Source organism: Saccopteryx bilineata, chromosome 3 (assembly GCF_036850765.1).
Source record: "Saccopteryx bilineata isolate mSacBil1 chromosome 3, mSacBil1_pri_phased_curated, whole genome shotgun sequence".
Taxonomy (NCBI): Eukaryota; Metazoa; Chordata; class Mammalia; order Chiroptera; family Emballonuridae; genus Saccopteryx; species Saccopteryx bilineata.
In genome coordinates, this window is record NC_089492.1 from 85,014,118 (window position 1) to 85,036,272 (window position 22,155).

The 22,155-nt window shown below is 50.6% G+C and overlaps 1 protein-coding gene across 2 annotated transcripts in view; it reads right to left on the bottom strand.

Moving 5' to 3' along the window:
• The window catches only part of OTOF (otoferlin), an 85,137-nt gene that overhangs the window by 20,930 nt on the left and 42,052 nt on the right, over positions 1 to 22,155 (bottom strand). For both annotated transcript variants that reach the window (XM_066264707.1, XM_066264710.1), the window contains 9 exons: positions 17,320 to 17,393; positions 15,847 to 15,973; positions 15,344 to 15,398; positions 10,325 to 10,456; positions 6,028 to 6,090; positions 5,538 to 5,622; positions 2,334 to 2,493; positions 1,799 to 1,985; positions 1,162 to 1,348 (listed from right to left, as the gene is read on the bottom strand). In XM_066264707.1, coding sequence (XP_066120804.1) covers positions 1,162 to 1,348; positions 1,799 to 1,985; positions 2,334 to 2,493; positions 5,538 to 5,622; positions 6,028 to 6,090; positions 10,325 to 10,456; positions 15,344 to 15,398; positions 15,847 to 15,973; positions 17,320 to 17,393 — 1,070 coding nt within the window. The remainder of the gene's footprint in view (positions 1 to 1,161; positions 1,349 to 1,798; positions 1,986 to 2,333; positions 2,494 to 5,537; positions 5,623 to 6,027; positions 6,091 to 10,324; positions 10,457 to 15,343; positions 15,399 to 15,846; positions 15,974 to 17,319; positions 17,394 to 22,155) is intronic.

Consider the following 22,155-nt stretch of genomic DNA (forward strand, 5'->3'; position numbering starts at 1 on the left):
TCTGCGGGCAGGTTTGGGGCACTTTCTTGGGTTTTCCGCCCTTGTGCCTGGAGCAGGGGCTGCCTACAATCTATTTGAAAGACAGATGCCAGCTCCTCCCAAACTCCTCAGCATGGCCTTCCAGCCCTTCGCCATCTTGTGTAGACATGCATGTGCACAGCCTGCTTATGCGGACCCCTCTCTGCTTCTCCACATGTCCTCCCTCTGTCTTGACCTGTTCAACGCTCTTCCTTCATGAGAGCCTCGCACTCCCTAGTTCCGACTAACTTCTCCCATCGTGGGGATTTGTTGTGTCTCATATGTAGCAGGGGCCCAATTCTGCCTGATGTGTTTTGTTTGCTTTCTATTCTTCCTAGTTTTTAAAAAATATATAGCATTTTAGAAATTAAGATATACTTTAGATAAGATAAAATTCACCACTTTCAGTGTGTGTTTTAGTGGTGTATTTTACTATGTTGTGCAGTCATCACCTAATCCCAGAACGTTTCCATCCCCTTAAAGAGAAAGCCTGTATCTGTTAGCAGTTAGTCCCAATTTCTGCTCCCCACCTCCTCCTCTGCAACCATTAATTTACTTTCTGTTTCTATGGATTCACCTATTCTGGATGTTTTAGATAAACGGAATCATATGATGTATGGTCCTTTTTGCCTCTGCCTTCAGTTTGGAGCATTCGGTAGCACACCCGTCTCCCTGTCCCCAGCGAGCATCGTGAGGACAGGAACGGGCTCTTCTCTCGCTCTGTATCCCTGGTACCCAGCATACTGCCTGGGTCCTGGGAGAGCTCCATCCCCACAACAAGCCTACGGATTGGAGCCATGGCTGCAGTACGCATATGCATGTCATATGTATGCATATACACACATATATAATTACTATCTCATTTTACAGATGGGAAAATAGGTACAAAGTTCACACAGCTACTCATTGTTATAGCTGCGGTTCAAATCCAGGCAGCCTGGCTCTGGCTGACCCAGTCAGCTCTGTGCAGACCTGAGCCATGACTTTCCAACTCTCCCTTGAGGTGGGAGCAGCTGGCACGCCCTCCCCATGCCCAGCGCCTCTCCAGCTGAGGTGCAGGATGGTGGTGGCGGTGGGAACGGGGGACTGCATTCATTTACTACTCCCTTTCAGGACCCCCCAACTCGGTCTCCTACTGCTGACCTTTGTCTCCATCGTTGGAAATCTTGCGCAGGTCAATGAAGTGGGTGCCGATGGCCACATCGTTGACCTTGTCGGAGTCCCGGATCTGCACCTTCATGCGTTTGCAGAGTGGGGGGAACAGGTCTGTAAAAACGACCTGCTCATTCCACAGTGGCTCGTAGCTGCTTTTCTGCACTGAAGTCCTGCCCTGGTGGGAGGGAGTGAGCGTTAGGGTTTGTGTGTGAGTGTATGTGTATTTGTTTACTCGTGTGTATATATGCATGTTTGTGTGTCTGTGTACATATGTGTGGTATGAGTGCATGTGTATGTATGTGCTATGTGTGCACTTATCTCCTCCACTCTTCCCCACCCCAGCCTCTCAGACTCCCCTTCCATTCTTGGTCTCTAGGACTCAGAGGCAGGAAGGATTCCTTTAGGCCTGTCCATGCTGAGACAGTTCCCAGCCCGGCCTCACCCCTATCCCTGTTCAGCTGGAGCTCCCTCCTCTCACTCTCCTCCCCTTATAGGTGAACACACCAGAGCAATCACAGGCCAGTCTCCTGGTTTCTGATTTTGCCTTATGTCTCCCCCCCAGTGCCCACACCCATCTGATGTCTGTCACCCCAAGCCTCGGCCTCTGAACCCTGTACCCCAGTACCTTCTGGCCGGCAAAGAAGACTTGCACATAGGGGTCGACCAGGTCCTTGTTCTCCCCAATAAAAGCCTTCTTCATGTTGGCCATGAGGCTTGTGTTCATACGGGGCAGCCCCTCTGCTCGGTAGATCTTCACGTAGAACCGAGCCCATTGGCGTTGGGCAGGTACGCCCTCGGGGAGCAGCAAGTTCCTGCCATCACATACAGCTAGGGCTCTAGGCCTGGGCACCCCAAATCCTGCCCTAGCACCTGCACACTCCTGGGGCCTAGGACAAGCTCTGCGAACCCTGGTCTGCCTCGGCCCTTTCTCTCCCATCAGAAGGAGTGTGCAGATGCCGAGGTCAGCCTAGGCTGCCCCAGCCCTGGCCAAGGTCTTTCCAGGAAGAGCTGGGATGCCTGGTGGTGGGTGAGAACAGGGGCGGGGTGGGGTGAGCAGAGGGAGCTGGGGGTAAGGAGGGTGGAAGGTACAACCTCTGGGCCTAGCCCAGCCCATGGGCTCTCTGGGGCAAAGCAAGGGCTGAGGAGGATGGGAGCCTCACCCTTCAATGTCTTCTTCTTCCGTCTCATTGGCCTTGTGGGGTGTCTTGATGTTGTCCCCCTTGCCCACCACTGCAACGTCACACTTCACATAGCCCTTCAGTCCGGCAGAGATGTCATCGGGGTCAGACAGGATGGCCCACTTGTGGTGGAACTGATGCTCTGCAGTGATGAGGAGCAGGGCCTCCACCTGCTGCCCCACCCCAGGGGCACCCCGCCCTCAGGGCAGGCCGCAAAGCTGCAGAGCGGAGGGCCTTTGGGGCCCCTAGAGCTCAGGCCTTCAGGGGTCACTGCTCTGCCTGCCTCTGGGCCAGGCAGGCAGAGTTCCCTGAGTGGGGGCAGCAGGGCCAAGGTCTTGTATCCAGGTGGTGCTTTGCCTCCTAATTGCCTCCGAACAAATACACATACACTCACACACAAATTGCCTGCAGCCCTCCTCCCTGAGCTCCTGCGCCCCTGCACGCAGCTGACAGCCCTCACAGAATCTCCCTCTCTCTTCTCTAGGGCTCCCTGGTGCTCAGGGTAAAGACTACAGACTTCAGCTTGGTCTGTGGGGCCTTCTCATACAGCTCCCCCAGCTCTCTCTGCTCACCCCACCCCACCCTGCACTCCTGCTAGCCAAAGCTGTTTACCCTTCTCTGCACAACTCACTCGCTATTCCATACCTTCATGCCTTTGTGGCTGCTGGTCTTTGAGCTTGGAATGCTCTCATCCCTACTCTCTTTCTGCTCCCATCCTTCTCCTCCCTGTTCAAATTTCTATTCCTTTTGCTCAAGTGTCTCCTCTTCCATGCAGCCTTCCCTGACTTCCCAGAATTGCTGAGCCTGGCTCTTTTAGTGTTCTCGGTGTTCTATTCCATATGCACACCTCCTATCTCACTGTCACTGTGATTAACTATTGTCAGTCTCCAATTTTAGACTGAAAGCCTCCTAAAGGCAGGGTAGTATCACCTTAGTATCCCCAGGATCTAGGACAGTGTGGAGGAAAGGACAGATGTCAGGGGAAGAGGCCATTCTAGGATGGGTCTGCCTTTAAGGTTTACTTTAAAGCCATTTGTGAGCAGAGGCCCTGGCCTTGCTGCCTGAAGGGCACATTGTCTTTCTCTGGTTTGGTGTGGGTACTGAAATCTCCAGGGGCTCAGCCCTTCCCCCTCCCCTCTCTCCCCTTCCCCTATCTACCATAGCTCAGATCTGTTCCTCACAAGACTCCCTCCCCCCCATCTGGGTATAGGCCAGCCCTACTGTATCTCGGGAGAGATAATGCATAGTAGGGTCTAGACTAGAGAGAGAGACCAGGACGGTGAGATGGAAGAAGCTGTGTGGTGAGGACCCGCTGGAAGCTGCCAGCTGAACTGGAACACCTCAGGAGGGGGGACCATGTCCTCTGCTGCCTCAGAGCCTCAGGATCTTGTCCAAGCAGATATTTGTGGGGCGGATACGTGAACAGATAGTTAGATGGCTGGGTGGGGAGATGCACAGAGGATGTGTAGAGGGCTCATTGGCTGGCACTAAGGTGGGTGGATGGATGGATGAATAGACGGTGAATGGATAGAAGGATGGGTTAATATATGGACAGACAGGTGGATGGGTACATGGGTGAGTGGGTGAATTTGTAGATGCAGTGAGTAGACAAGTGGATATATGGGTAGATGGACGGACATGTGCATGGTTAAATGAATTGGGGATGTTTAGCAGGAAAAGAATAAGGCTCAGGAGGGACATGAAATTTGCCTTCAAATTTAAAGGCTACTTGAAGAGAAAATAAGTTTATTTTTCTGTCCTTCTAAGGCAGACCTGCGAACATGGGTGAAGATTAAAGGGTGACAGATTTTGGGTGGATGTAAACAAACGGGGTATCTAAAAGAGGAAATGGTGAGTGCCCCATCTCTGGGAGGTCTAAGTAGAGACCAGGTGACCAATCAGGGATGCCATCTGATCGTCCCTATGCTGGTGAACACTGGACTGATGACCTCTGAGGCTGTTCCAGTCACAACACTGTGTGGTCTCGGTGACACTGTCTTGCCACTGTCAAAGGGCCAGAGCTACAAGTCAACATGAAGCTCTGAGCTATAGGAACCAGCTTGAAACATAATTTCTTTGCCTCGGGTCTGGTTCTGCCCCCTGCCAGGAAAGGCTGTTTGGGCTGAGGAGGTTGCTAGCATCCCACACCTCCTCTGTGATTTACAAGAGGATGGGTGGAGCTCTGTATGACTCCTCCTTATTGCCAGAAAAATGTTGCGATGAGTGAGCAGTTTCCTGCTGTTGCATCTGATGGTGCAAATGTGGTCCTGCCAGGGTGAGAGCAGACTCTGGTCTTCCAGCAACCCTTTCTGGCTCCACACGGTACTGACATCACCCTGGCTCTCAGCAGCACTCAGGAGTCCTATGTCCTGGCAGCACACTGCCTAGCAACGCCCTCGCTAGGTCAGGAACCAGGACTCATCAGGAAGTTCAGGCCAGACTGGAGACCACAGGTGTGCACCAATTGCTGTGGCTGTGTGACTTCTGGTTCCCATAGAGCAGTGATTTTCAACCTTTTTTTTTTTCATGGCACAAACACACACTAATTACTAAGGTCTGTGCCCCTGACTAAATACAACCATTTTCATCTCATGGCACAAATCAATTAGTTACTAAGGAAGAAGAGGTCAGAGCCCCTTTGTCTTTAGTAATTAGTTTATGAGTGCATGAGAAACAAAGGTTGAAAATCACTGCCATAGAGTACCAGGCTCAGGGGCAGATTCAGCAGGAGCAGCTAATTTTGGGGTGCACTGCCTCAGGAGAAACCAAACAGACCTGACTTCATGTTGTATTTCTGCTACTGACTTGCAGTGCAGCCCTGAGCCTGCTATGTAATCTTGCTGAGCCTCAGTTTCCTTATTGTGAAATGGGAGTGATGAGGCCGAATGGGTGCCTGGGGAAGTCCTGGCACTTCTCAGAACCCCAGGGCCCTCAAATGTAAAAGGGGCGATGTCACAGATCCTAGCAGAGGGTCAGTCTGCAGCTCTGGGGCTTCCCAGGACGCCATCAGACAGAGTGCAGGTAGTCACTGCATTTGTGTACAACTGAGGACGCCCTCGCTCTGCACACCTGGTGGCTGTGTGTATTCATAGCCCCACAAAGCTGGGTCCAGGGTGGGAAGGACGGTGTGCACCATGCTCCCCAAGCCGTGTGCACCGATGCTGATGGGCCCGTGCAGCTACTCACCAGGCTGGGAGTACACGGTCCCCACATCCATTTTGAAGGACCCCACCAGGGTGCCGCTGCGTAGCAGGTTCTTGGAGTGAATCACCTTCCGGGCAGAACCACCAGGCACCAGTCAGGAGGGCAGGGCTGAGGCTTTCGTGGGGCAGGGGTGGGGCTGACTGATGGTGGCACTGTGTCTGTCTTTCTGGGGACCCAAGCCCCTCGGGGAGGCAGGAGCATGTTTGGCAGGGCAGGGGTGGCCTGCAGCCCCCATGCCCACCCTTGCCTGTTTTCAGAGCAACCAGGTGCAGGTGAGCAGGTTGTACAAAGTCACCCGGCTAACGGGGTGTGAGGGGCTCAGACCCAGCCTGTGCCCGCTGGCCCAGCTGTGTGTGTGGGTGCAGGGCTGCCTCTTTACGGTTGGTTCGTCCAGAGGGTGTGCCTTTTTCAAGTCTGCACAAAGGTGCTGTGTGAGCTAAGGGCCCTGCCTGCCAGGGGCTGCCCCACTCACCGAAATCTTGATGATCTTGTCGAACATGACGTCAGGAGAGACGTGGAAGTCGAAGACGAAGTACTGGAGGGGGGAAGGACCCAGACCTGCTGTCACCTGGGGGGCAGCAGCTCACGGTCTGGGGCAGTGCTGGACCCCTTCCTCCTGGCAGTGCCTGTCTGCACCCCGGCCATTTCCCCTGAACCTCGAAGTTCAGATGAGCAGCAGTGGCAATCACTGGTCCTCCCTGAGCCCGGGGCAGGTGGGAGGAGAGGCCCCCAATGGGAGGGCAGGACCCCAACCCCTAGGCAAGGCCAGTGCCAACTAGTGTGGGGAGGGGCAGGAGGTGGGAGCAGTCGACTGGCCAGCCCTGGGCTGGGGGCTGGGAGACTGGGCTCTAGTCCTGGTTTCGCCCCTTTCCAGCTGCATGGTCCTGAGCAACAGATTTTCTGACCCTCAGCTTCCTAAGCTGTAAAATGAGGACAATGACACCCACCTTGGAGTCTTGTTGTGGCTGGAAGGCACGCTGTGGTTATATAAGCTACATAAACATTTGCCATGAAACCACGGTGCTCTGCTGCTAGAAGATGCAGCCTGATTTCAGATGGTAAAATGTAAAGTAAGGTGAGCCTTAGACTGAGGAGCCCTGGCGTGCAAAGGCACTTAACCCGCTCAAACAGAAAATGCTGCGGGTGAGAACTGTTCACTCAAGCTGTGCAGGCGCTGGGGATGAGGGTGTGGGGCAGTGAGCGGAGGCGCCCGGCTTTGGGGACCTCGGGGGCAGGGAGAAGGAAGAACTGTTGCCAATGTATTGAGGTGAAACGTCTCAGGGGAATCTGCTCCTGGCTGCTGGGGGTTCACACAGACCACTGTGGGTATTAGTGCTGGCTTTAGAGCCAGACTGTTGAACCAATCACTCCCTTTTCTGAGCCTCAGTTTACCCCTCTGTGATGTGGGGAGAATGATCCAGGGCTGCCATGTTGGGGCAGCATTCATGGTGGAGGGCGCTGGGCGGGGTGGTGTGAAGTCTCAGTGAAATGACCTCTGTCAAGCAGGTGTGCACATGGTCAGTGTACAACAAACACCAACTGCTGTGCATGGCAGCACTAGGGTCCAGGTGGGGACACCCCGAAGCTGGCCGGGGGATGGAAGTTCTGGAGAGACAGGTGGAGATCTAGACAAGCACATGGCAGCTGACACCTTGGGGCTGGGGGAGATGCCTAAGGGGCGTGTAGAAGGGAAGCAGGCCGAGGGCAGGGTTCCAAGACGCAGAGCGTATCAGCAGTGGGCAGAGCGAGCTAGGCCAAGAAAAGCAGGGAGGGAGGAGCTGGGGAAAGCAGGGGCGGGGCCCAGAGGTTCCCAGGGGAGGGACCAGCAAGTGACTGAAACAAGCTAGGCAGTCAAGGGAGAGGGGGTGACAGTGGACATTGAACTTAGGGACAGCAAGGTCCTTGGTGCATTTAAGGATGGACAGTTGCAGTGCTATGGAGAAGAGGCCTTGGCTTGGTCAGGTTCTGGCTCAATGGTTGTGAGCCTTCCTTCACGCAAAGACAGTTGCAGACTCGGGCCGGAAGGCCAAGGCCAGGCCAGTGCCCCAGAGCCGTGTCAGCTCTGGGAGAGTGAGCTAGCTCAGCTACAACCAGAATTTTGCACTCTCTGAGCTGTCCGTGGTCATATTCCCTGCAGTTGCTGAGCATATTTCCCTTTTGTAATCACTTAGAAATCTGCTAAAGTCCTATTGATTGTTCTCACCTCCCTCTTGCGTTTGTGGAGCCAAGGGAAGGTTCCCCTTAACCCAGAATTAGCCAGAAGCCGCACACCCCCTGGGACCAAAAGAATGTTTTTCAATGAAGAGGAACGTGGCATAGGAAGAGAAGAAAAAGGAAAGAAAGTTCAGCCTTGGGGCTAGAAGGAGTCGTGGGAAGGTAGAGTAAGGTGGTGGTTCTTATTGAGGGGGCAGACACTGAGGCTCCCAGCGGACATTTGGCAATATCTGGAAGCATTTTCGGTTGCTACAGCTGGGTAGGAGATTGCTGTCGGCATCTAGTAGGTGGAAGTCAGTGATGCTGCTTACCATCCTACACTGCACAGGACAGTCCCTTACACCAAAAGTTACCTGGTCCAAAATAAGCATAGTGCTGAGTTTAAGAAACACTGGTTTAGAAGTTTAGTGCTGTTTAGAAGTTTAGTGCTGTTTCCTCTAAAAAACAGAAAGTTTTTTAGAGGAAACAGAAAGTGAACAAATCAGAGCTACTTGAGTTTGTGAAAAAGAACAGAAATGTGACTGAGAACAAATTGAAGATTCGTTTGAGTGAAATGAATAGTGTAAATGGATATAGAGTTTTTTTCAGGCTAGAACTAGGAGGTGGCCTGTTAGGGCAGAAACTGTTGACTTTGCAGTCCCTGTATTGGCAGGCACGGGCCTGGTCTACAGCAGATGCTCAGCAAATGTTTGTTTCTTTGTTTGGGTAAGTATCCATTCAGCAAAGTGTTACCAACCCCTCCAGGTACATGCCAGGCTCTGGGCTGAGCCACAGCGATGCAGAAGACAGGGGGCTCCAGTCCACCAGGGACACAGAGACATGAAGGACCAAGCACAGTTCAGGGACATTACTGTCACAAAGAGAGCAGTGTGCTGACTCTGACCCAGAGAGTGCAAGGATATTTGAGCTGGGCCCTGCAGGGTGAATAGGAGTTTGCCAGGGAACCACAGGGTGGGGACAGGAGCTATTTCCTTGGGAAGGAGGAAGCAATATAAATGAAACATGAAGTGCATGGGCCTAGTGCAAGGTGAGCCCTCAAGTCAGCCAAATGTGTCTGTGCCCTTATCAAATAAACCATGGGAGGCCATGGGCACTGTCTCCAGATCTGTTAGGAGAAAGTAACCCTTATCTAGGCTAGAGGCTTTTCCAGTTAGAGATGTGTCCTGACCTAAGGTCAGAGATGTCGGACCCGAATTTCCTGACTCCTGGGAAACTTGCTACGTTGGACAGGAATGTTTCTGAGCACTAATGTTCTAGCCCTCGTGGGCCTGTGGGAGAGCAGCTGTAAGGACAGGGCCCGCCTGTGGCCACACAGGAGACTTCAGTCAGACCTTCACTTTGGCCTGGGTCCCTATGAAGGGCAGGAATGTGCTCAGGTTTTCTAACTGGAGATGCACAGCTTGGGGGCTCCCACAGCTTTGCAAGAGATGCCTCCCACCAGTGACAGATGGCACCCTCAGCCCCCACCACTCCTCAGGACAGATGCTGAGACACAGGACACAGATACCTTACTGGGGCCAGTCTGGCAGCCCACACTGCCTGGAGCCACAGGGAAAAGGAGACTAGATGCCCCTCCAGAAAGGGAGGGCCAAGGACCCCAGGCCAGTGGCTTCTGAGTGAGTTTGATGAGTGTTCAGGCATCTGTGGGAGACTTGGTCATCCTCACCAAAGCTGATTAAGATGGGCTCCCCCTACAGCCCAGAGTAAAGATGATATGTCTGGGGTGACTGCTCAGGGTGGCAGACAGAGTGCTAGGAATGGACTGGGCAGGCCAGGCCCTTCTCCATCAACAGTACTCTTTGTAATCTTGGCTCTTCCCATAGTGAGGCCCCAGTCTCCTTTTCTGTGAAATGGGGAGATTGAACTAGAAGGTCCCTGAGGTCCTATGACCTTGATGTGCCCTCAAATGGCTGTAAAGAACAGGAGTGAGTACCTGGCTTTTTCTCTCTGACACCCCAGGATGCCAGGTCAGTGCTCTGGAAGGACACCCCCGGGGCTCAGGGACCAAGAAGGCAACCTAGCAGAAGGGTGAGCCTGTGGAACCCAACTCCGGCACTTAGCACCTGGGCAAGGTCTTTCTTCAGGGGCCTCAGTGTCGCCTGGTGTAGAATGGGGTTAATGGTGACAACCTCTGACAGTTGTCATGAGAGTCAGAAGAAGTGATAAACCTAAAACATTTAAGAGTGCCTGGCACATAGCAAGTGCTCATTAATGTGCTAATACCACCACTGGCAGGGGCTGGAATGAGGGAACACTGCCCCAGGGCTCTGGCCTGGGAAACAGCTGGGCCCAGACCTTACAGAGCGTGAGGTTCACCAAGATACTGCTGAGGGCTGCACAGGACTGTCTGGGGCAGAGGTCCTTTCAAAGGGTGGCCCCTGGCTGGACCAGGCAGGGATCTAGACTCAGGGTTAGAGTCTGTGGCACTGCATGTCAGTGTTCTAGGAGTTGTAATAGGGTGGGTCAAGGTCACCCCTGCTGGTAGCCCTTTGTGCCCCTTGACTTCCAGATGCTCCTATCGGGCCTCTTTTCCTACCTAGGGCCGCGGCACTGACCTCATTATAGTAGGGGCAGTTAGTGGACTCCTTCATGGATGTGTACTTCTTGTCGTCGCCCACCTCCACACACACCACGGGGTCCATGTTCAGGCCCACCAGCTGCCGAGCCTCAATCACCGTGATGCTGACCTGCAGGCAGGAGAGAGGGAGGCCGGGGGGGAAAGAAGTGTGAGCTCCAGAGCCGGTTCTGCCAGAATAAAATCTCCCTTCAGTGACGTGGTTGCTCTCCCAAGTAGATAGGGTCCGTATGTGCTTACGGTTGTTTCAGGTGATTCTCTTGAACTTGCATTTTAACAAAACAGCCTTTGCTGAGCTAGAATTGGCATTCACTTCAGCACATTATTCTAAGTGGGCTGCTTTTCATGCTTCTCATCTTGGAGATTTGATATTTTAATTGCTGTGCTTTGATGCATCTTCTAAGTATGATTTCATTCAAGAGAATCGTTATTTCCTTATCGTAAAAAAAGAATAACCACAAAAATTATCATCTGCTGTGCCCGTGAGAGTCATAACTATTCTAAAGGCCAAGAAAATTGCATACATCAAAATGAAAGAGGTTAAGAAAAATAGAAACTCTGATGCCAATGAGAACGTTGCTAAGAAAGTATATAGAACTGGAAACTGAACGTTTACTAATTGAAGTAGCGCTTGAACTATGAACGCAAGCATTTCTATTTGGAATCTGAAGTGCCCAGGGAATGGAGCTCAGAATCTGGAGCTGTAAAGAAGTTCAATAATCACCATTTCTCCAGGGAGCTAAAAAGGAAATAGAGCTATTAACTTAACTCTGAGAGCTTACTGTGAAAGGAATTATCATACATAGACACTAGAAGTCCTTCTAGAATGTTCTTTGCATAGTAGTTTAGAGAGTTTTGACCTCGAGGCAACTTTTTAATACCAAATTTATATTTTTAAATCTCATCATTTTCCCCACAACTAATTATCCCATTTCCTTCTTTCCATTAAAAAGACTTTCAGTAATTCAAGACTAGGAATTGGACAGGCACAGTTTTGGCATAATACGGTACTAAAGATACACCATCAGGAGATTAACCTTCCCAATGTGAGCAGCTGGTTGGTATTTTTGTTTTCCAAACAGAGGCCTGGCCATGATGACCGCCTTTTCTCAGGACCCGAAGTTTCCATGTTCCTCCATTGAGCAGAGCCAATAACGGCAGACTGCCCCGGTTGGAAGCACTGACATGAGAGGTCAGAGGTGCGAGGAGGAGAGGCGCAGAGGGTTGAATGGAGTAAAGGGAGAGAGAGGCTCCAGAGGGTGCTCTGCTGGCTGAGCGGTGGCCCCAAGGGGAACCCTGAGAGCGCAAGTTTGAGATCACTGCGTGGTGTTGGTGATAGCCTCTCATGGTGCTATTTTTAAAGCAGCATATATTTAAATATTAATGCTCTAGGAATGCCACCCTGCTGCTCCTTCTTCAACTGGGGCTTTGTGTGTGGGAGGGATGCATCACTTGGACTTGAAATTAAAAATCTGAGGAAAGGGAATGGCCATCCTTCCCTCCCATCCTCTAGTCATCAGCAAAGGATTTGATTCTTCCAGAATGGAAGATAAAGAGGAAAACAGAGCTATAGAGGGACCAGCTGACCAGCTGACCAAGCAGACTCTGTTAGCAATTGACTCTTCCATCCTCTCCTTCCAAGATAAGGCACATAACCCTAGGCGGCTTCCTGAAAGCCATGGCAAGGAACAATGCTGACTGTAAATCTACACCTTTGTCTTGGGAGAACCCAAGAGTCGTGGTGAATTGTGACCCGTTTCTGAGTGATCTGATCGTGCTGTAAGGACATTAGCTGGGATCCCGAGAGAACAGGTGGCAGGCCCGTTAGTACTGCTCTTCTAAACTGCCCTTGACTTTCCCACAACTCCTGGCGGCAGAGGTGACGTGAGAAGATCTGCATCTTGAGGAGATCATAGAGGAAGCAGTGGAGGAGGCAATTTGAGGGCAGTAGGACCAGAGAAGTGGGTGCAATATTACAGGTGAGGTTGAGGGTTTAGGGTCAGTGCAAGGAAGATGACATGGAGGTGAAAACCGAAGAAATGTTTGGAGGTGACAACATATTAGGTCTTGGTGCTGGGAAGAGTGTAGGGAACAGACAGACACAGGACTTCATGGCCCACCAGAAACATTTCTGCTGAGTGCTGAGCTTTGCTTGCTCTGATGGGGAAATCGCATGATCGCAGAGAGGAAACTGTGGCTTCTTGATTTTGAGATTTATTTTTATTTTTTGTATTTTTCTGAAGCTGGAAAAGGGGAAAGACAGACAGACTCCCGCATGCGCCCGACCGGGATCTACCCGGCACGCCCACCAGGGGCGACGCTCTGCGCACCAGGGGGCGATGCTCTGCCCCTCCGGGGCGTCGCTCTGTTGCGACCAGAGCCACTCCAGCGCCTGGGGCAGAGGCCAAGGAGCCATCCCCAGCGCCCGGGCCATCTTTGCTCCAATGGAGCCTCGGCTGCGGGAGGGGAAGAGAGAGACAGAGAGGAAGGAGAAGGGGAGGGGTGGAGAAGCAGATGGGCGCTTCTCCTATGTGCCCTGGCCGGGAATCGAACCCGGGACTTCTGCACGCCAGGCCGACGCTCTACCACTGAGCCAACCGGCCAGGGCCATTTTGAGATGTTTATAATCAGAAAAGGGTTTGCACATTATGTACATTCTAAACAGAAGAAACAAGGGGTATGAGTATGCTATGGTCTTCCCACTGTTCTGAGCTCTCAGGGTCCTTCTGGGATCTGAGTTCAGCTAAGTCCCTCTCCTGTCACCAACTGGCTCTGCTTTCTGAAGTCTTTCTTTCTAACTCAACAATGCCAATTTCTCCAAGAGAGTCAAGTGCCTTCTGGTAGCTTTTCATGCTTTCTATGTTGTATTTACTGGAAGCAAGAATCATTCAACATTTGCCTTCTCAATGCTCTCTCTCAAAGTATGTTAACACCTGCAATTGAGACGTGAATGAACCTATCAGGAAATCCCATGCTACCAGGTTGAATACAACTGTTTTGTTCAATTCAGATTATTTACAAAGTCTTTGGAGGAAAACTGTCTGGTCTACTTACTAAAAGTGTCTGGCAGGAAGCAGTTTGCAAAGGTTTTGGAAAACAAGCAGCAAATAGTAAGCTGAAGGTGAGCAGGGGCTAGAGGGAGCAACCGTCCAAAAGGCTTAATTAGGGAGAAATTAATCATTCTGACTGCGATAGTCAGACACCCTTGGATTTGAACCCTGGCTCTAGCTTTGAGTAACTGTGACCTGGCCAAGCTCACCCCCCTTGAGTCTCAGTGTCTCACCTATGAAATGTAGTAATACTTATATTTGGAAGGTTGTATGAATGACATTAACTTAAATGGAAAATATATATACAGCTCCTGACATAGTGTCTGACATAGAGTAAACCTTCAAAAAATACAGTTTTATTAACAGCAACAACGACTCCATTTTCCATCTGCCCTTACCTGGCAGGCTTGTGGAGGGAATAATACCTGGCTATGAGGTCTTTTTTCTCTGGAATTTTTCATGTTCTCAGTACATGGAGGAGTAAGCCCTGAGCCCAGGCCCCTAAAAAAACCCTTAGAAGTCTTAGAATATCCAAGAATATCCAAATTTGGGTTTTGGCAGAGAGCTGAGGGGGTGCCACTCCCAAACCTTTAAGGAATCCAGTGGCTTGGGGTTGTCTGAAACCACAGGGGCAGAGCCACTTGACACTGTCCAGGACTATTTCCAGCACCCGGGAAGATGGTCAGGGACTGGATGAAACAAACTGAGGTAAAAATTAAGGGAGACAAGGTGTGTCTAGAGAAAGCATGACCAGATGTACCTGATACAAAGAAAAGTACCATCTAGTCCATTACATCATCACCTGAGTGTGGTGAGGCGGGGCTCTCTTTACAGGGGCAGTGTGCAAGGGCTTTGGGAATGAGGCATAAAAGATAAGCTGTAACCTGGGAGAGGGGACTCACGCTGATCCTGGCATCTGGTGCTGGAACCAAGGGCAGGAAGTGTAGTGGTAGCCAGAGGGGGGGTCTCCTGAAGGCTCTGTCCCCTTTGAGCAGCCAGCATACTCACTCAATGCTGGAAATGCCCAGCAGTCTTCTGACCTAAGGTGGGTCTCATTAGCCCCCCAAGGGAAGGTCTAAAGCAACAGGTGGTCCTGTGGTCCTTCCTGCTTTCAGTTTATAGATACTAGATACTTCTGGCTTGTACATTAGCCTATTGTGAGTTATGTTCATGTAATTCAGCCTTTTAGCTTCTGATCAATTCTGGGAGAAGAGACAAAATTGAGGGTGTGGTCCTGCAAAGCAGGGGATCAGGTCTCAGGCTGGGAAAGCTGCACTGATGTTCAGTTACTCTGTATGGCCCTGTCATAGCAGTCACCAGTCATGCTCATGACCCATCCTACCTGCACTGTGGGCTCATTAACAACCTTACAGCTGCAAGTCTCTGCCTAGCTCAGCCATTCTGTCTCCAATTTTAGAAACATACACACACAAAAATTAAGTGTTAATTTCAGGAAATACAGGGAAGCGAAGAGAAGAAAAAACACCCACACTCTCACTATCTATAGATAACCAGGATTGACATTACTTACAGCATTAAAATAATACAAAGCAACAATTTAAAAAAATAAACAAAAAAAACTTTTATCAGAGGCTCTTACTTTAACTGTTGGAAATTTTTTTTGGAAGGCGTGGCTCCTTGGTCTCTTTATGTTTTTTCCAGGTCTCTTGCTTTATGAAGTCCCGTGCTGGACATAGAGCCTGAGAGGGCTTTGACCAGCATAGGCAGAGTTTTCAAGCTCCTCTTTGGGTGTGTACCTCTCTATTTATGACACTTCTCTGTGTGCCTTCCAGGAACAAGCTTACTCTGGGGATTTATATTCAGTTGTGGTTGTCCATGACCCCCCACCTGTCTCCACAGAGTCTATAATGCCCACCTGGCCAGACCCCTATCTCTACCCCATCAGAAAAGAGTTTGGAAGACATAAGGCCTCTAGTTGCCCCACCTACCTGGTAATCCATGGGCCGCCCAGCACTTGGCTCCATCTTAATGTCTGGCTTGGATCTGAGGAGGAGAATGTCCTGTCAGGCCTGGTGTAAGGGACTGCTGGAGGGGAGGAAGGGGGCCCTGACACTGGCTAGACTTTGGAGCAGGGCAAAAGGACAGAGTTGTGGTCTTCAAACACCCCAGGACTGCTAAACACAATGGGGATTGGTTGTTCTCAGACGCCTCAACAGAGAGGACTAACCAATGCCAGATCTAAAGGGGAGACAGCCATCAGGTCAATAGGTTCAAATACGGGCTGGGTGGCTTTGTGATTCTCCTGGGCCTGGAGGTATTCAGTGACTTGGGAACAGGCCCACAACAACTGCACTCTGCTTTTGTAGGGAGAGAGGTGAGAGAGACATCCAGGAAAAGAAGAAAGGGGTAGGGTTAGGATGAACCCAAATTCCAGATGTTCCGGCCTGCTGGGGGTGGAGGCAGTTGGGGATGTGGGGCTCAGCCCACTCACCGCTTGTTGGAGACATTCGTGGTGAGAGCTGTGACAGAGGCTAGAGACACGGTATCCGGATCCAGCCCATCCCCCAGCCGAACGGCCAGGCGGTCAAGGTCCTCCATCTCCAGCACTGCTGGTTCATCTGGGGAAGAAAAAAGGCTGGTTAGTTGTGCTGGACCATGGGATAGAGACTGTCTTTCCCTTTTTGATTTGGTATTGGGAAGCTAGCAGTCAAATTGAAGGTTTACTTGGTAGCATCTGCTAAGAATGTTGTGGCCCCTATATCTACAGTGTTTCCTATTTAATCTTGATCTTTGATTTTAATTATATCTGGTCTTGTTTTAAAATTTTAATTGAATGTAACTTTTATTGTACATTACTTAAGTACTGCAGATTCTCATGGAAGAAGGTAGGAAATAAATAATGCATCCTTATGCACTTCTCACAACAGTAGCTACCATATACTGAGTGGCTATAATATGCCAAGCACAATGCCTGGCACTTTGTACACATATCTCTAGTCCTCATAGCCATGTCCTGCCAAGATAGGCACTGTTGTCCTGTCACAGATGAGGAAACTGAAACTTAGGAAGAAACTTATCCATGCAACATAGCTGATGGAATGCAGAACCTATCTCTGTGCTAATATATATTAACCAAATGAGATGAAGAAATGATGATTCTAAGAAGCCATCCTAGGGTGGATGGTTTGGGCTTCAACCAAGCATCTCTACCCTCTCCAATCTAAGAAGGAGAAAGGCACAGCTGGAATTAGCATGGGTGTAAGAGAGAGGGAGAGAGATTACAGGGCCAGTGGGCCACTCAGTGGAGACTGGGGTGGGCAGCCAGGATCCCTGAGGGAGGGTTTGTAATCAACAGGACCTGGCTCAGAAAGCGCCACACATCTCCTTATTCACTCCATTTCTCCCGTTTTCTGCTTGTCCTCCTTATAGTCTTGACACCCTCCCCAGCCCCCAACTTCCCACAGGCCACTCCAACCTGCAGGGCCCACATGCTCTTCTCCCTAGGGCCTTCCCTTGCAGCGTGGTTAGAGGAGAAAAGCGAGGCGGTGAATCCTGCCACTGGGCAAACATCCTTGTGATTCGGGTTTTCTCCCAGAAATAAAGAATTGACTGAACAACTTTCGTTTCTTGTTATTCCCTCCTCTAATTAAACATCTCTAGGTTTCTCCACGGAGAAAACGGAATGGGAGCTTTTTGTAAGCAGGACCCCTGGGCAAGGGACTTTGTTCTGGACTAGACCACTAGAGATGCTGGTCACACCCTCGCCCTCGTAGCGACCCCTGCCTGAGGACCACTGTCAGGACACGGCTCCTCTGCCAGCCAATGGGCGGCCAGGCCCCTCCCAGGTGGCTCCGCCGACCAATTGCAGGAGAGCCTGTTGGGGCGCGGCCTGCCGAGGGGAGGGGTTTGGTCACTGTCGGGTCAAAGAGATGGCTGGACCCTGGGCAGGGGCACGCTTCCCTACCTTGTCTTTGGGATTCCTCCTTGTGGGGTCGGCTCTTGCCGAGCTTCATCGCGGAGAACACGTTCCTCCCGGCTCTGTGAGAGGAGCCACCAGAATGAGGAGGTGGAAGGAGATGGAGGCAAGGAGAACACACAAACACAGAAGAGCAAAACCCGAGAGAACACGTAAGGGAAAGGACATCCAACCTCCAACCCCTCTCCTACTGGGACTGAGATATACTGGGGGCTAAACTTCCCAAACTGGGAGCCATGAGGAGGAATTAGGAAGGACGAAATCCCACCACTTTCTCCTTCCCCATGCCTTCATGGGGAACAGGTTGGGGCACCAGCGACCAGAGAAGGTGCCCTTCAGCTGGAAAGCACCGTTTAATTAGAGCCCCTTGGGATTTTGGACTGATCTAAGCCCCCTCAGTCCAGTTTTAGACCTCCACACTCTGCCAGTGCACCAAGCTCCTCTTCCCTGTCCCTGTACCCCACTTCAGCTGGGTGAAAAGAAAGCCAGCCAACCCGAGACAAAGCATCAGAACAGAGGTCAGGAACAGGACTCAGGGACAGAGGCCGAGGGGCTGGGAGATGTAGTTGAAACTACCTGCTTAGTTCTCAGATGGCTCTGGTGCTCAAAGCCTGCCCTTTCTCTCCCAATCTCCCCGTGCCCTTGGATTCTCCTTGGTCCCCAGTGAAAAGGAAGAGATAGGCTCTCTCATGTTTGTCTTTGGTCCTGGTTTTAAAAAGGCCCCTTCTGCCTGTCCCTTCTCACGGTGGAATCCCCCCTTCCACCACCACCCAGGAACGTATGGCAGACTCCATAGTTCCTACCTCTTCCTCTGGCTTGGTGTGGCCTTGTGCCCTCAGGTGAAGGGCCCTGCAGTCAGGGGGGCTGAGAGAAAGGGGCAGGGGTCCTCACTGTCCTTTCAGTGATGTCCCTGCAGCCGAGCCTGTAATCCTTGGTGCCAGAGGACTAGGAGTAGGATCAGCAGGGGGTAAAGTGCAGTATTCCATTACCCTATTAATATTGCATTAGCTGGATACCTGAATCCCTGCACTTCCCATTGTCCCTCCTCCTGGGTGTGGCCCTGTCATCCTGTAGGCCCAAGTGGGGTGAGGTGAAGTCTCCAACCTTGAGCTTACCTATAGCAGAGCCCACCCATCTTTGGGCCATGAATCTCCCTGTGGAGATTCCCCTCAGGAACCTTATGGTTCCCAAGACCCCCTGTTCTTTATGCTAGTTGATGTGAGGCTGAAGGAAACCATTCTGTTTTGTAGAGATAGCCTAGAAACCTCAAGCCTCTCTACTCAGGGTTAGAGAGCCAATCTCAGTCCCCCAAACCTGGCTCTATTCTAGCCCTAGGCCTTTTCTTTACTCTTTATCTGACAGGCAAGGCATGTAAAGGTGTGTGTCCATCGTCCAATGAGAGAGTAATCAAGAAACACACCTTTAATGTGGCACCAGCTCACAGGTTAGGAAGCACTGGCATGTTCGTGATTTCCTAAAAAGGCACCAGGAGCTGAAAGAAGGCTGGGGTGGCACTGATCTATCTGCACTCTCCAGCATCGTGCTTTCTGGGATGTAATAGTAGAAGGAGAGGGAAAGAAAGGTGCTCTAAAATAGGAAAATGAATGCCTTTGGGATCATTTTTTAAAGTTTCTCTCCCTTCTAATAAGGCGATATCACATATAAAATAGCCAATAAGAAATTATGTGACTTTTCTTGAGCAAATGACAGTGGGCCAATTGCTTTCCAGATGTTTGTTCATTTCATATTCATAGCAATCCTGGGAGGAACATATGCCTCTCATTCAACCCATGAAAAACCTGAGGCTCAGAAAGTTGGGATTGAAGCACAAAGCTCCTATCTCCGAGGCCAGCCCTAGTTCACTGCATCCTTGCTGCTGTGGCATTGCACTTCCTTTCAGTAGAGCTGCACTTTGACCCTGCAACAGGAAGTGTACCTAGAGTGGGCCCTCACTCTGCTTCCTGTCTCAGTGTTTGGGATTCCTTTCCTCCTAGCCTTGCTCTTTCCTAGATTAACCAGGTGATCTTGGAAGGCCCTGTGCGTGATGTTGTACAATCGCTTCTTGGCCATTCCTGAGCTGTGCCATCCTTAGAGTCTCCAGCCCCACTCCATGTGTGACCTACATGGTGCCATTATATGCTGTTCCAGTCACACAGCTCCTCATCCCACACCCCCTGACCTAATGCCCCCCTGGAAAGTGCTCTCATTTGGTAGATCAAAGCCATGCGTTAGATTAGAAACAGTCCCTGCTTGAAGAAACTGGCTTTGGGGATCCTGGGATGGGATCTGGCCCTGCAGCGTGAGGCCCAGAGCGGGTGCCAGTAGCAGAGACTTGTGGCTTCTTGATGATGGTCCCAAAGACCCACCCAAGTGGAAAAGGGCCTGGACTTCCCTTGGGTAGCTATGGCCCTTGAATTCAAAAGTTACTTTATTCCTTAAAACAAATATATTTGAAAGCAAAGATTGAAACCTTCAAACACACTATACTTATCTAACTAGTCTCTACCCTACCCTGAAGCAATTCAAAGGAGAAATCCCTCTTCTGAGAGCCTGCATAATTCTAACCATCACAAGTGGGCAGGTTCACTGGAGGTACTCCTGTGTGCCCCAGCATATCTAAAACGGCATTATCCCTTTATGACAAATGCAGAATGTATAGGGTGAATGCCCAGAATTCTTACTGTAGGCTCTGAGCCTCTGTTTTACATATACTCATCTAAACTATTATTCATGGCTGCAGGATAGCAGGAGAAGCAGGTGCTGGGATGGTGGGCCCCTAGGACCATTTGAGGACTTATGATCATATTTGGGCTTCCCCAATCCTAGATTCATCAAAGTCAGTTTAGACCACGATTTCTCTCTAGAGAAAGGATTTTAAAGTTAGTTCACTCATTGTGAACTCTTTTTGCATTTATAGGTCTGATGATTTCTTTGCTGGTTTCGTGGCTCAGATCTAGAAGGATATTGTGGTGGTTGGGTGATGTCCTGGGCACCCTGGGGGAGAGTTTGGTATTCATAATGACTGGGAACATTGGCCCAACTAAATGTAGCGAGCTGGGTCTTGCTAGTTTGGTCTCTGTATTATTCTGAAGGCTGTGACTTAGAGGGCTATAACTGAACAGGAACAGCTGGCTGTGGCTGCCCAGAGCTCTGCCTTCCGACTGCCTTCCCTCGGAACTGTCTGGTGTCATCAGCTCAGCCTCAGGAGAAACAAAATGCTGCTGAACAGCAGCAGAGTCTGGGGTCTTCTCTGGATTGTTTAAATGGCCACATGTTCAAAACTTGGGGAAGTCTTTTTCCAAGTGCTTCTTTGTGGGCTCATTTCTCTTAGTTTCCATACCAACAGCTCAGGGGGCCCTTGTATCTCCACATTTGCCAGGGGACCTGGGCTACTCACTCTCCCCCGTGACCCAACCCCTTGCAAGGCCCAAGTGAACAGCATCATGGAAACAAATTTCCCATCTCCCCAAACCAGCCTATCTCAGAATCTCATGTACTCACAGGTAGCAAGAGTTTCTTCATGGCTCCATTCTTAAGTTTCCTCTACGGCAATTTACCCATATGTCCACTTATTTCTCCCCACTGGAGATGGAAACTAACAGCTTTGCCACAGAGTAACCTTCCAGAAATTTAAAACCAATTCCCACACTTTTTCTTCTCAGGATAAAGAGTTTCAACTTATTTAATCTCCCTTAGAAATCCCATTTTTTTACCCTTTTAATCGTCCCAAGCCTCTATACATTAAAATTAGAATAAAACATGCCAGTTTACTTTATCTCAAATGTCAATTGGAGATGGCAAGAGATTAGAATGGAGCAGTGTGAGGGAACCAGCAATTACAGTGGACCTACCGGGTGCTCACTCTGCGAGACACCTTAGTCCATCTGGGGCCAGTCAAGGGATCAGGCCAATCTGAATCCTGGAGGACACACTGGCCCAGGACAGACTGGGGAGCCAAAAACCAGCAAGGGCCTTAGAGAGCAATGCTGCTCTCAGACTGAGTCTGGGGGACAGACAAGTCATTCCTGTCTCGTATAGGCCTTTTATGTCTCAGTGTCCCTGCAGAAACCCAGCTCCTTAGACTCTTTTTCTAAGGACCCCCAGCTCAATGTCTCCTATCATCTCCCTCTCTTTTCCCACCAGGATATGGCTCCCTAGCTCCCTCTCCAAGCCTGAGCCATGCTGTGCCTGAGGTGTCTTCCCTTGCTTGGACCTTGGGAAACCCCTTGACCCTTCAGGTCTCTGGACCTGAGCTCTCCCTGAGGTGCCATTGCCTTGTCATCAGGCTTTTGCTCCTAAGTAACACTCGGGAGTTGGAAGTCGATATGCTTTTGTGAAAGCAATGAATAAGGTTGAGTCCCCCCCCTCCCCGATCTTAATGCAAGCAGATACCCCAGGCCCATGCCACGTTGATCATTTCAGGTCCCTATACACACAATCCTGTCCCCATGATATCCTCCTGTCAACTAATTTTTAACTTATCTGGATCACAGTTGTGAGCAAATCTCTTAACATTTCAGGGGTTCAGTTTCCTTATCTGGAAAATGAAGACCACATTCCTGGCTTTTCAGCTCTCATTGCTATGTTTGGAGAAATAAATTAACTTAGAGTACCGTCAGGCGCTCTGAACTCCCTGGGTCTGTTGCAGACTCTGGTCAAAAGTTAACTCCCTGTGTTTTAGTCCCAGCTCTGCCCTGTTCTGGGGCATGCTTGCCCTCTCTGGGACTCAGACTTGCCAGCTGTAAGAAAAGGCCTTGGCCCAGATGCCCCCTTCAGCACGGTTAGCCCTGACTGCCACTGGCCTTGTAAATTCCCTGTGATGCT